This window comes from Physella acuta, unplaced genomic scaffold (assembly GCF_028476545.2).
Source record: "Physella acuta isolate Inbredline_101_S28 unplaced genomic scaffold, ASM2847654v3 ptg001506l, whole genome shotgun sequence".
Taxonomy (NCBI): domain Eukaryota; kingdom Metazoa; phylum Mollusca; class Gastropoda; family Physidae; genus Physella; species Physella acuta.
The window spans coordinates 21,731-34,515 of record NW_026733021.1 but is presented as its reverse complement, the minus strand read 5'-3'; the positions used below and the strand labels follow the sequence as shown (position 1 = coordinate 34,515).

General features: G+C 36.6%; 2 protein-coding genes across 2 annotated transcripts; one reads left to right on the top strand and one right to left on the bottom strand.

Moving 5' to 3' along the window:
* Nucleotides 1-453: 453 nt before the first annotated feature.
* Nucleotides 454-3,160, top strand: LOC131928466 (uncharacterized). The gene is made up of 3 exons (XM_059284529.1): nt 454-1,127; nt 2,001-2,190; nt 2,420-3,160. The coding sequence occupies exons 1-3, from the start codon at nt 567-569 to the stop codon at nt 2,665-2,667; spliced, it is 999 nt and encodes a 332-aa protein (XP_059140512.1). The 5' UTR covers nt 454-566; the 3' UTR covers nt 2,668-3,160.
* A 3,602-nt stretch (nt 3,161-6,762) lies between these two features.
* LOC131928465 (uncharacterized) lies at nt 6,763-12,671 on the bottom strand. The gene is made up of 2 exons (XM_059284528.1): nt 12,570-12,671; nt 6,763-10,063 (listed from the first exon to the last, which is right to left on the bottom strand). Exon 2 carries the CDS (start codon nt 10,000-10,002, stop codon nt 7,162-7,164), a length of 2,841 nt encoding a protein of 946 aa, XP_059140511.1. The 5' UTR covers nt 10,003-10,063; nt 12,570-12,671; the 3' UTR covers nt 6,763-7,161.
* Between the last annotated feature and the right edge of the window lie 114 nt (nt 12,672-12,785).

Here is a 12,785-nt window from a genome sequence, read left to right as displayed (position 1 = left end):
ATAAAATAAATATACAAAATTTAAGTCCGCCCCGATTCACCCCTACCCCTCCCGAAAGTTTCAAGTGCCTCCCTCTGAGAAAAATGTCTGAAAGAAACATGTATTTGGTATGTTAAGTTGTAATCGGGAGTTCGTGTGTGAAGAAGGGGTGGAATATGGTTGGGGAGGATATGTGGCAGCTTATATAATAATTGTTTATTATATAATTTTAGATCTCTTTGGGGGGGGGGGGGGCGAACGAGATGGAATTTATATAGAAAACATACTTTTACCAGTGTCGCCCCCCCCCCCCCCCCCCCCCCCCAACAGAATTTTAAAAAACCCAACTTTTTGTCTGTGATCCGACAGGCTTTGCAGCTAGTAAAATATATATTTGTTAATTTTATTTTATTTTCTAAAAATTACAATACTATTAATACACTGTAGAATTTCGAAGTGTAGGTCGAAAGGGTTAGTTAATTTTCAAAAAAAAAAAAATTTAGTTTTGCATTATTAGAAAAGAAACTACATTTTGGCCTTAGGAATCAAGACTTATCTGGCCAAATCTCTTGTGTTGACAAACAACTATGGAGAACGACGAAGAAGTAACCGTTAAAATTTGGAAGCGAGACATAACACACGCTCTTTGGGTTACAAAAAACGAAAGGCAGCAATCGCTAACAGAATTACGGAATATTATAAAGAAACAAGGTCTTCAAGTTCCAGAAAATTTTTGTTTTCTTACCGCCGCAGAAAACGTTGTTTCAATCGCCCAAGAGTCGACTTTAACGCTGGAAAAGATATCGCTGGGAATAGAAAATCCACACACTTTGGATACAGAAACCAAACGCGGTTATGATTTTACAATACACAGTTTGTGGTTAGTTGATGCGAGTGAAGACAATCGATCTGGCTGCTCGACCACAAGTATTACCAGTGAACAAACAAAAATGCTTCAGTCCGAAAAACAAGAGAAATCTCAGACTCAAAATAATGAACATAATGATCCAAAATCAAAATTTCGTTTAAGTTTTTCTTCAGCAGAACTTTATGACATGATCAAACCCATGGCAGTATTAAAAATTTTTATTATATCGACATTCACCCTCTTGATTTTAATGGTCATTTTAGCATATTCATTGCACATAGTAAGTTCCTGTTAATTATAATAATTAGTCACTACGAGCCGACCCGCAGCGTATCATACGCCGCTATTTAGTTGTTTTATTTTCTACTTTTCAGTAATTCATAATTTGTAAATTCGACAGTACCAATGCTGCCACTGAAAATATTTGCTATAAAACACTAAACCCCCCCCCCCCCCCTCCCCTTTCCCCTAACCCCGATACTACACCCCCCCCCCGTGAAAGCAGCCTCCTCTTAGTTATTTCTTAGTTACCTCCTGTAAGTTTAAAATCGAACTAAATTATCTGCCCATAATAGAAACCCGGCTGTACAGCTCTACGATTTGTAAACATTTAGCTTTGTAAAAATTTAGAGTGAACACCGCTCACCAGACAATGTTGGGGTGGGGTGGGGGTGGTAGTGATAGTTATAGAGAGAAAGAGAGGGGACTGCAAGGTGGCGCTTGCAGCTAGTTTTCTAACTGATCCCAGAAGAGAATTATATATATAGATTAGACCTAGTACTAAAAGTACTCAGTAGTGATTGTATCTTTCTGTTGTAATTAACCCTATTAGTGTGTTTTTTTATTAAAAAAAACTTACTAGTAGATCTATATAAATAGAAAACTTCAATTTATTTTTATTAACCATTATTATAATTACTTTTTTGCGATTGGTAAAATTTTGTTAAAAATTAAAGGCAATATTTAATTTGTTTATCATTAATATTATTATGTAAAGCAATTCTAGGTAGAATGTACATAAATTTTGTATTGCTAATTGATTTTGCTCATATTTAATTTGTTTATTAAATTACCACACAGGACATGCATTAGTTCCAATTAGTAATTAGTGTCTAAATTTTGGAAAATTTGTGATCAAAATGTTTACTTTCAGATGATAATTTTAACAGGAGGCATGTGGAATTTATTCTCTTCTTCACCACTGACATCACAAGAAGGGGAATCAGAAATGCTAATGAATCTGAAGATGAAGCTCTCAAGTCTTGAGATGAGTAGCCAGTTGGAGCTACAGGATGTTAAGAGAAAGCTGTCAGAGCTAGAAGATTTGTACATTGTTGACATAGGTGATTTTTTTTTTTAATATTCCATAACCAATTAAGAAAATCAGAATTTTTTAAACATCAATTGTAATTTGTTTTTATTTTATTGTCTTGTACAATTGTTTTCAAAGTTTCACTACATTATTTAGTCATTTAAAATTACAGAAAACCAAAATTCTCAATGGAAGTGTATCTCATTGAGTTTTGTAATGAATGGTGAGTCTAAAAAAATATTTTTGCTTTACTTTTACAGAGGTACTCAGAAAGGAGCTAGCATCCCTCAGAAGAGGTCAAACAGAACATGAAAAAAAAACTGATGACGTTATGGGCACAATCTCAATGAGAGTTAATAGCCTGACTTCGACACTGGTCAAAATGGACATAGCCAACCAAAATAAGGGGGATATGGATAAACCAATCAAGGACAAGCTTCCTGTTGCAGAAAAGAAGGCTGACAATGGTGGGAAAAAAGAAAACAAGAAGAAAAAGAAAGTGATTTGAGCATAAGTGTTCTTAATGATTAAGCAAGATGTCTAGGTTAACTTAAACTTAATTGGTGTTTAGACCATCATCTTTAGTTTGTGGTGTTAAAGCACTTAAAAAAGAATGTCACTACACACGTCCGAAATACAATTAAGTGTTTTTACTGTTGGTGTATTTATGTTCGAGTTGAAAATATTAATTTTAAGAATAGCTCTTAAATATTTCTAACGTTAAAACCTGTTTACTATTTTAAGAACTTATAACAAAAATGTCAAGTTATGTATTTATATTCTATAAAAGTTTATTTGATGATGGTGATTATTTATAGATGTTTAAAATACCAATCAACACACTTTTGATTGATCTAAAATTCAAGTATTACAGTCAAAAAATAGTATCTTTAAAGCTTGTGGTTGGTTATTTTCAAAACATTCACATTGATCTGGTTGCATTGTTTTGTATTTATTGTTTAATGCATTTAAACTGAAATAAACCATGTTCTCAAAAGATTTATGCTAAATTTGTTTTATAGTTTTGAGTTATCTTTTAACTAAAATCAGAAGTGTTATTTAATAATATCCTCTCCTAGTTATATTTGTCTTATTTTGTAATTCTGTATGCTGTTCTTTTTAACCCTTTAAAGTCTGTTGCATTTATTTTACTACAGCAGGTTTTATAGTGCAATCTAAATGAAATCATGAAATGTCATGGCGGAATGTAAAGTGTGGCTCCAGTGGAAATAGAAAAGTGTTTAAGTAGCCACTCTTTTTTCTTTACCATAAACCAATCTTTTATCGGCCAAGGTTACAGTATACATTAAGTAGTTAAGGCATTTTAGGATTTTAATAACTATTAGTGAATTTTATTCTCTAAACTTTCATACTGAAGAAAAAATACACAAGAGGGTATAATGGCCTTTATTTAGGTACTGAAGACATCAACTGAAATAAATAGTTGCAAACTACCAATTTCTTCCCTAAAAAATTTCATGGTAACAATTATTTACATGCAACAAGTTGAACTTGCTACACAGTCTAGCAAATATTTTTTTTGTTTAGTATGGTATAAAGAGAAAAGAATTTTTTTTTAACCTGTGTGTAAAAATGACATTAAAAATAAAAGTTAAGCTATGAATTCATGCTCTGGATAAAAAAAAAACGTATGTACAAAAGCAAATAAAACAGTGAAATTTTTTGAATGATAAATGGTACTAATGATAGACAGTGGACTTGTACACATAAATCCACTGTACTTAAGGTTTGAGAAATTAACATACATGCAGAATTATTGGAGACAAAGGTTTACAGACTACATACACATTTTAATATTTTTACACACATTACATATAATACAATATATGCATGAATGTAATCTTATAGATTTAAAAAAAAGGTTAATATGAAATCGGTACTAAAACAAACAAGCATGTATGAACTTGTGCTCTGTTCAACCTGTGTATTCTTTGTACAGGTAATACAATATTACAATTAAAAGTTGTTTCATGGATTATGTGAATGATCTATAGTTGTTAATTAATACCATTTCAAAGATACATTTTATTTGGAGAAGCAAAAAAAAATATTTACACAATTTGATGTATAAAAAACTTGTTCACAAACATTGAAACAAGGCATGGAGGAATAGGGTGTACACACGTGGTATTCTCATACACGTGGTATATGCACGTGGTTTCATGAGAGACAGAATGAATGAGATTCTGGAACAATGGCTGATAAAACTACAGACTTTGTGGCCATTTACAATATAGTCCAGTATTAAAAAAAAACTAACTGCATCTATCACAATACAAATAAAATTATATAATGAACGAAATGGCGAGACTAAAATGATCTGACAACCATATGGCAATGTCCCCATTTTTAAAATTAAATTATTCCCTTACATACTTTATAAACTGAGAGATCATATTGGATTAACACAATTGTCTAACAAATAACTTCAGTGACAGATGGGGTTAGTGGTACACTGTCTTTATGAATTTGGTCTCTAGCATTGATTAATTCTCAACATTTTTTATTTAAACACATAAAGTAACAACACAAATCAATAGAACATGTATTAAACAACAACAGGATACAACTATTTTGCATGAAGATTTTCTTTCAACCATCTATAATATATGTATATTTGCAGCACTTGTATATGCAAGACGGGTATTACAAACACAAAAGGCTATTTTAATTTAAGAAATAAATTAACTTCAGCTAAGTATTCCTATGCTATCAATTTGTACATAAAATAGACAAATGAGCATAAAGGAAATTTTATATTTTAAACTTATTTTAAAATCTGGATGTTCAGAAAAAATGTCAACAAAGTCTAAGAAAAAAAAACCAACAGAACAGTATTCATGGATGGCACCTGGTAATGTAAAAGGGCACTATGACTTTAAAATGAATGCTTATATAACAGGGCACTATGACTTTAAAATGAATGCTAAGTTGATAAAGCAAAATAAAAAATTAACCCCAGTTTCCTAAACACCACTGCGTTATGTGTTGCCACTTCTAACAGCAGCTGTGATACCAGTTCTTAATGGACAGCGTGAATGTCATCTTTTCCTGTGTGCTGCTACAGAGATCTGGTACCCAGTAGAATATCTAGACAACTTGTAGGAATAGGAAGTACTGGACATAACAGATCTTGAATGCATTCTTACTTTGTCTATATATAGATATATACATTAAAAAATGTATTTATAGCATACTACTTCTACTATAAGAAAAAAAGAGAAAAAAACTTAAAATACATGTGACATGTTATTTACAAACACAGAGTTCAGTGAAAAGTCCCCTTGTGCAACAAGATCTGTGTACAAAACAAATTCCAGCAATAAAAAAAATTGTGTTCACTTAGTACAATGAGGTAAACTAACAAAAAATGTACAAGCAGATCAATATTCTCCCTAAAGTTTTCATGGCTTAGTGCATTAAATGAAGGGAATTCAAAGAAAAAAAAAATAACTATATACTTGGCTCAATTTTAAGTATTTGAAAATCAGTTTAAAGAAAATTATTAAACTTTTAAAAAACACAAATCAACCTTTTTGGTGAAGGCAAGTTTGCTATGATTGCCAGATTTATTTTAACATAAACTACTCATTTTAATATTTATTAAATAAAATTATTTTGGCATTGCAAGTTCAAATAACCATCTGAGACTTAAAACATAAATGTTATGTTAGTGTTGGCGAGGATGAGAGCCCAAAGTTCACCAATACTACAGTCAGGGCATAAGCAACTGTATCTGGCTTTACGGAGTGACAGTTTATCTGATGATACGCATCTAGACACACCTGACATTGATTTCAGTCAGTCACATCGTAAATATTTCAATAGTTGGCAGAAAATTATGTACAAAAGTAGGTAACATATGCAGAACACATTTGAATGTTAAAAAATCTACATCTACAAAACTAGCTTGATTGTGGTGTCATGCCTGAGTTGTCTATCAAGTGGACAGATGCAGGTGATCATGTGGGGAGGTCCTGCTACTTCTCCATTTGGTGGATGGGTACAGAATGGTGTCACTGTGACATCATCAAGTCATTTGTTTACATTTTCTTCCATATTGGTTAAAAATTGATATGACGGGCAACCGAGTCTTAGAATGTACAAAACGACACACCATAACTACACACCAGAACTGTTACTAAAAGATGTTTAGTTATGTCTTAGACAAATTATCATATCACAACACCCCTGTCCTCCACAGTTAATAGACAACACACCTCAATAATACAATAGTTGAACAATTTTAAACTTTCACAGAGCAACAGCACCCAGCCCACACCCCACTTGTTCTACTCAAATTATTTTCAATGTTTGTCATCCTAAATAAAAATGTAAGATTTATTTGACATTCTCCGATACAGTTGAAAGTTAGAAGTTCCAATAATCATGAATTAAAAAAAAATGACATTTGAATTCCTAATCATATTAATTAACTGAGTTTAACAATAGCAACATACAAAGACACATGGAGACACAAGGTATTAAATGCAGTATAAGAGATATGTCATGCATGCACCAAATGACATGTGCAAGAGAGATGACATGCATGCACAAAAAAATGACAAGACATCAAATCAAACATAAGCAAAATAATTTTTTTTACAAACATTGCAAAAAACTTTCCATAGCTAACATGAGATGATGCACAACAAACTAAGTTCCCTAACATGAGATGATGCACAACAAACTAAGTTCCCTAGTTGAAGCAAGAAAACTTTTGATGGATCAGATACCAACATAAGGAGTTCTATCTGTACATGGTGTAGGTCCAACAGTAAAATACACACTGGGCAGTCAGTGTTTCCTGATAGCTGCTGGCTCCTCTACAAAATAGTGATCATTTTCATTACCTTTATGACAAGGCTAAAGCTGAGGTCTTTACCCTAAAACAAGGCTTGATAATACTATACAAACAACCACTTAGAACTGGGCTTGTTCAACACAACATCCAGTGAAGATTTGTTCAGGTCAAGGGTCATCAATATTGTATGTTGTTGCTGTTGTTGCTGCTGTTGTGGGAGTTAACCGGCATGGGGCTAGCTGCGGGGTTGGGGTGGAGCTCCAGGTGGGTCAGGTTGTCCTGGAGCTGGGGCTGGTACAGTGTGGTGAACTGCAGGCCGCCGACGTGCGCGTGAGAATAAGCCGGGGGCTCGTTCATCCCAGCGCGGTTAGCTCCCATGTCTATGTGGTGGTTGTGGGTGTAGCCGCCGCTGTCCGTCCGAATGACCGCTGGGCTCATGGTGTTGCGGGCGGCAGACAGGTCCATGCTGACTCGCTGCTGCAGCAAGGTGGCCTGCTGCTGGCTGAAGCTGCTTTGGTTGTGGTGGAAGTTGTCGGGGGCGCCTGGCTGGCTCATCATGCTTCGACTGCCAGGGCGCTCTAAGCTGGTCAGCAACGGGTGTGGACTTTGGATCCTCTGCTGGTGCAGCACAAAACCTTCTCCAGCGTTTCCTCTTTGGCTGATAAAATTTCCAACCTCACGTCTTAGTTCCAGCTCTGTGAAGTTGGCTAGAGCTGCAGGCATGTCCATGTTCCTAATGATTTGATTGGCTAGAGAGATGGGAGGGTTGTACCTGTCACTGTTGCCACTTTGCAAGTTTGTAGTTGGATTATAGTCATTGGGGGGTTGATTCTGTACCGGCGTTGGTCTACGCATGCTGTCAGAATCATGCCTCAAGCTTCGATTGGCCTGGTTTATAAGTTCATGCTCATGGGAGTTGGGCATGAGGTTAGGTTGTCCCATGCGTGATGCGTTCTGTCCATGGTGTGAAACAATCTGGGTCATAGAGCTGGGCTGGCCATTGTTCTGTGTCTGCTGGCTAAACGCCTCACTGCCCGCCTGGTTCTGGCTGTAGTTTCTGTGCTCTTGGAGTGGGCTGCTGTTCTCTACCTGGCTAATGGAGCCATCGTGTGCATCAGAGTCGTGATCGTACCTCTCACTCTCGTCCGAGTGCTCAGAGGATAATGAATCTCGGCCATGAGAAGGGGATGTCCTCACAGTCTCTGTGCCGACAGACGCAAAAGCTGAGCCTTGCTTGTGCTGCTCTGTGTGATCTACAACACCTATAGGAGCAAAACCTTTATACATCTGCTGCTCACCGGCCTCTGTGGAAATGCCAGCATTTTTAGCATGGAGCTTGAGGTGGCGCTGGAGACTGTACAAACGTGGAAAGCCCCTGCCACATATCTGGCATTTAAAGGGGCGTTCTGCGCCGTGTACGGTGCGGACATGCAAAGAGAGATTTGTGTAGCGGCGGAAAGCTTTCCCGCAGACATGACAGGAATGAGGCCGTTCTCCTGTGTGAATTAACATGTGACGTGTCAGGTGGTGCTGTCTGGTGAAGCCCATCTTACAGACCCCACACGCGTAGGGCCTGCGGGTCCAATCAAGTAAATGAGCCTTGGGGATTGGCCCACGTGTGTGAAGTTTAACATGGCGCTGCATATGATATTTCCTTGTAAAGCCTTTCCCACAAAGCTCACACCTAAAGAGCCCGTCCTCCCCGACCCCCCGAGCATCACCACCCTCCATAAATTTTGGGTTTGGAATTTTAATGTCAAAATACTTCTTCATTTCAATATCGGAGATGGGATGCACCCCAGTGGTTCCAGTTGATGTGTCAGGCAGGTAGGAAGGGGCCGGGCCTTGTGGATTCATGTGACTGTGATTGTTAAGTGCATCGTATGGTAGGGAAGGGTTGGGCAAGCCAGAGCTATGCCCACTGCCCCCTGGCATCTGATTATTGAGTGTTCCACACGTCGGCATCTCCTCTATCTCTGGTTTGATAACAATATTTGGATCCATCAAACCCAAAGGGTGGTCGCCATTCCTCTTACCCTCCCCTGCCTTACCCATTGCATGGTACATAAATCCACTTATCATGTCTTTGTTTGGGTTTTTCTTTGGGGGTGTGAAGTCCTCAGGGATCAGCTCTGAGACGTCAATGACGTTGTTCTTGTCCTCCTGTATGCTTGCCACAAAGCTGTCGTTCATCTTGGAGAGGGAGTGTGACTTCATGTGGTAGTTGAGGTGGCAGCACTGAGAGAAGGCCAGCATGCACAGGTTGCAGACAAAAGGCAGCGTGTTGCCGTACTCACGTCTGTGCTGCTCAAACGACACCTCACTGTTGAATGTACCCCCACAAACGTCGCAATGGTGGGCATCGATCCTACGATGACCGGCGGCCATGTGTTTAGCCAGTCCGTCAGAACGGGAAAAGGACATGTTGCATTTTGAACAAGAGAATGGCTTGACGTGCGTGTGGGTCAGCATGTGGCGATTCAATGTGTACTTCTCTGCAAACCCCCGCCCACACACATCACATACATTTGTTTTTTCCTTCTTCTTGTGGTGGCTCTTTTTCTTGACCTTGGTTGGACTATCAAGGCTGCCCTGACCGTGGCTCATCTGTAAAGGTACATTGGGCTGTTGCATGATTGGTCTCTTCTTCAGAGCAGCTGATTTCTGGAGGTCCACAGCCATGATGGGGGTGGGGCTGGCATATGTTTTGCTACTGCTACTGACTGCGATAGATTCAATGCTGTTGTTACTGGGATTGGTGGAAGCATGATTGTAAACATTAGCAGCTGATGGAATTGAATTGGGGTAGCTGTTTGACAAGTTGGTGTTTGGGAAGACAGGGGCATTGGCGTTGTTAGCTCCAGGACCTTTCTCTTCCCCAAGGATCAGTTTGGTGTAGATGTAGTCGTGGAAAGTCTCCCTGGCCTCATGGTTGTAGTTCCCGGCCGCGAGCTCCTGGGCCAGTGATGGGGTGATCCCAGCTCCCCCGAGAAAGGCCTGCCCAAGATTGGCTGCCATTCTTGTTGACTTACTGCAGCTCCAATATCATAACACAAGATGAGGAGCAGTCTCAAGAAAACTAGAAAATAAGAAAAATACATTCATTTATTGGAACATTTTTAATGGGATATTTACTGATTTAAAAGCTTAACGTTTATTATATGCTGATATAGTCAAGGTACAATTTTAAATACCATTTCATAATAAATGTAGATATTCATAGAAATGTTATAATTATTTTCAAAGATATTTAGTAGCACTGTTGAATAAAGACCTAGACAGTCAAAATATTTAAATTTAACATTTTAAACTTTATAGACCTAAAAATGTATCAAATTATGGTATTTCTGATGACCTGGATAAAAGCATGTAACAAATCTATAGACCTACTGACTATACTATAGTGTTGATCTTACTAATTACTATTAACCATACACAAGTTAACCTTTAAAAAAAATTTAAGTGAACACATTATATATTAAAACAAAATCTAAAATACTGTAAGATCTTATTGTGGTGATAGGTATGAGAATTGTATATGTGGAATGAAGTTCTGAGTGTGTACACCTTACTATTGCGAGGCAGTGTGGTGTCAGGGTTTGATGGTGTTGTACAGAGTGAGCTGGGGTAACACGAGAAGCAACTGGTGATACAGGGGGAGTTAGAGGAGAAGTATGGTGCTGAATTGTGACCAAGAACTGAGAAATAGTTGATATTAAACCCACTTCATGAATCCTAACCTCGAGACTTGAGTTAGTTTGTGTTTACTTGTGTTGGTACAAAAAAAGCCCTCACACTTATAAAAATTATATAGGCCTAATGGAATAGCAATTTTTCTGAATGTGGTAGGATCAAGGAATGGATGAACAAACCATTTTACTTTATCACAGAGATGACTCTATAAAACCACAAAAAGAGGTTGCAATTATCTAGTGGGATGGAGTGAATTAAGAGTAGAGTTAATGACTGCTAACCCATAAGTTTTGGGTTCAGATTCCAGGCCCGAGTTGATAGGATGTCCCTGAGCCCACCAGATCTAATGATTACCAGACTCTAATTAGGAAAAAAAGGCGACTGGGCAAAGTGCTGACCACACTATCCTCTTGTATACAAAGGTCATTAAAACAGATAAACTCTACTTCGCATGCCCCATGTGTCTTGGGAAAAGATGATTATCTTATCTACATTGCTACTTCTAAGAGGAAAGGTTATCTTACTAAATTTTAAAAATTAACTGCACAGCTATTCTATTGCTTAATATATTCCATTTAAGTTCATAAACACCAGATTAAGAGAATAATTATGTTCACATACAACAGGCTGACCAATTAAATGTGAAAGCTTACAAGCTTTTTTGTGTTCATTTCATCTCCATGTTTTTTTAAAGACCTAAAGGGGCCTAGGCCTATTTATTTATTATTATTGTTTTTTAGGCCTTGGTTTCTACATCAGTTATTAATAATAATCAGTTTTAAAATATTTAAATACTACGTCATTGTGAAATATAATTTTAATAATTAAAATGAACCAAATGTTTTTTTTTATTCAAATAAGTTAACGATATAAAACAATAAATTTTTATAAATGAAGATTCTAACTAAGAAAGGTAAAAATAAATTTCTGAACTGGTATGCCCCATCTCTTCACCTGTTAAAGTTATTTTTAAAAACTTTTTAAAGACTTCTTTGTTATAGTACCTATAAGCGACGATGCAATAATGCAACTAAGTTTATACATGAACATGATGAAGTACTAATATTAAATTGGTGTACTGCCTTCATTAACAGATTTCCAAGAAAAACCAGTATGTTTGTAGGCATTAATTCTTAAATAGCTAGGCGTACATTTTTTCCAACATAGAACAGAAAATCCTCCATTTCTTTACCCCTATGCCCTATGGACTCACACTATTTAATAATGGAGATTAGCAAGTAGCAGTGTTTTCATTAATCCGGGTGAAGACTTCCCTCCTAACAACCTTATGGATTAAACAAAAATGTGCAGCCATCCTTGTATGGGTTAGAGGTCACTTCAGCTTCACCCCAGAAGCCAGATAATTAGATCGAGCTGCAATCAGTTTGTTAGAAGTTTCGCAATACTAGTTTTAAAAAAATAACTGTAGGCCTACCAACTAATATCAATAAATATCGGAAATCACTTTAGTATTTAGAATCTTTTTGCTAACATATTTGAGAAAAACATTTTTATTAGGCCTACATTCTAGGCCTACCCTAAGAATTTTATTTAAGCTAAAGCTAAACAATTAACAATGAACAGTGGAGTAGGCCTAAAATAAAACCAAAACTCCTTCTAAGTTTCTGGGTGTACAGCCATCAAGATAAAAAAGGATGTAATAACAAGCTCAAGAATTAAGCATATTACTATAACTTCATATGTGTATCACTGTGTTTAAAATACATTAAAGTATGGTAACAGTGATATGATTCATCAAGAAATATCGAAAATAGGTCATATTTGAATGAAAGAACTGAGGAAGTAACTCATAAAAAATGTGCAGAATATTTCACATTCAAATTAAAAAGCCCTTATTTTTTAAATGACTAAAACTCTTTGTATTTGTTTACCTAATGTTTTCTCCGAGAAAATGTTTAATAAAACAACAAAAGGAGAAAAAGAACGCCTAAAATTTAACACAGCGGGTGGGAAATAAATGCAAGCAACCCGGAAGCTCAGATTTGTGGAATTACAAGCAACGTAGCCAAATTGACTCGCCTTTTTAATTTTAATAGTTAGAAATTATTGTAAAGTAAATATTGCAAATAAAGCACACAGGTCAAGCC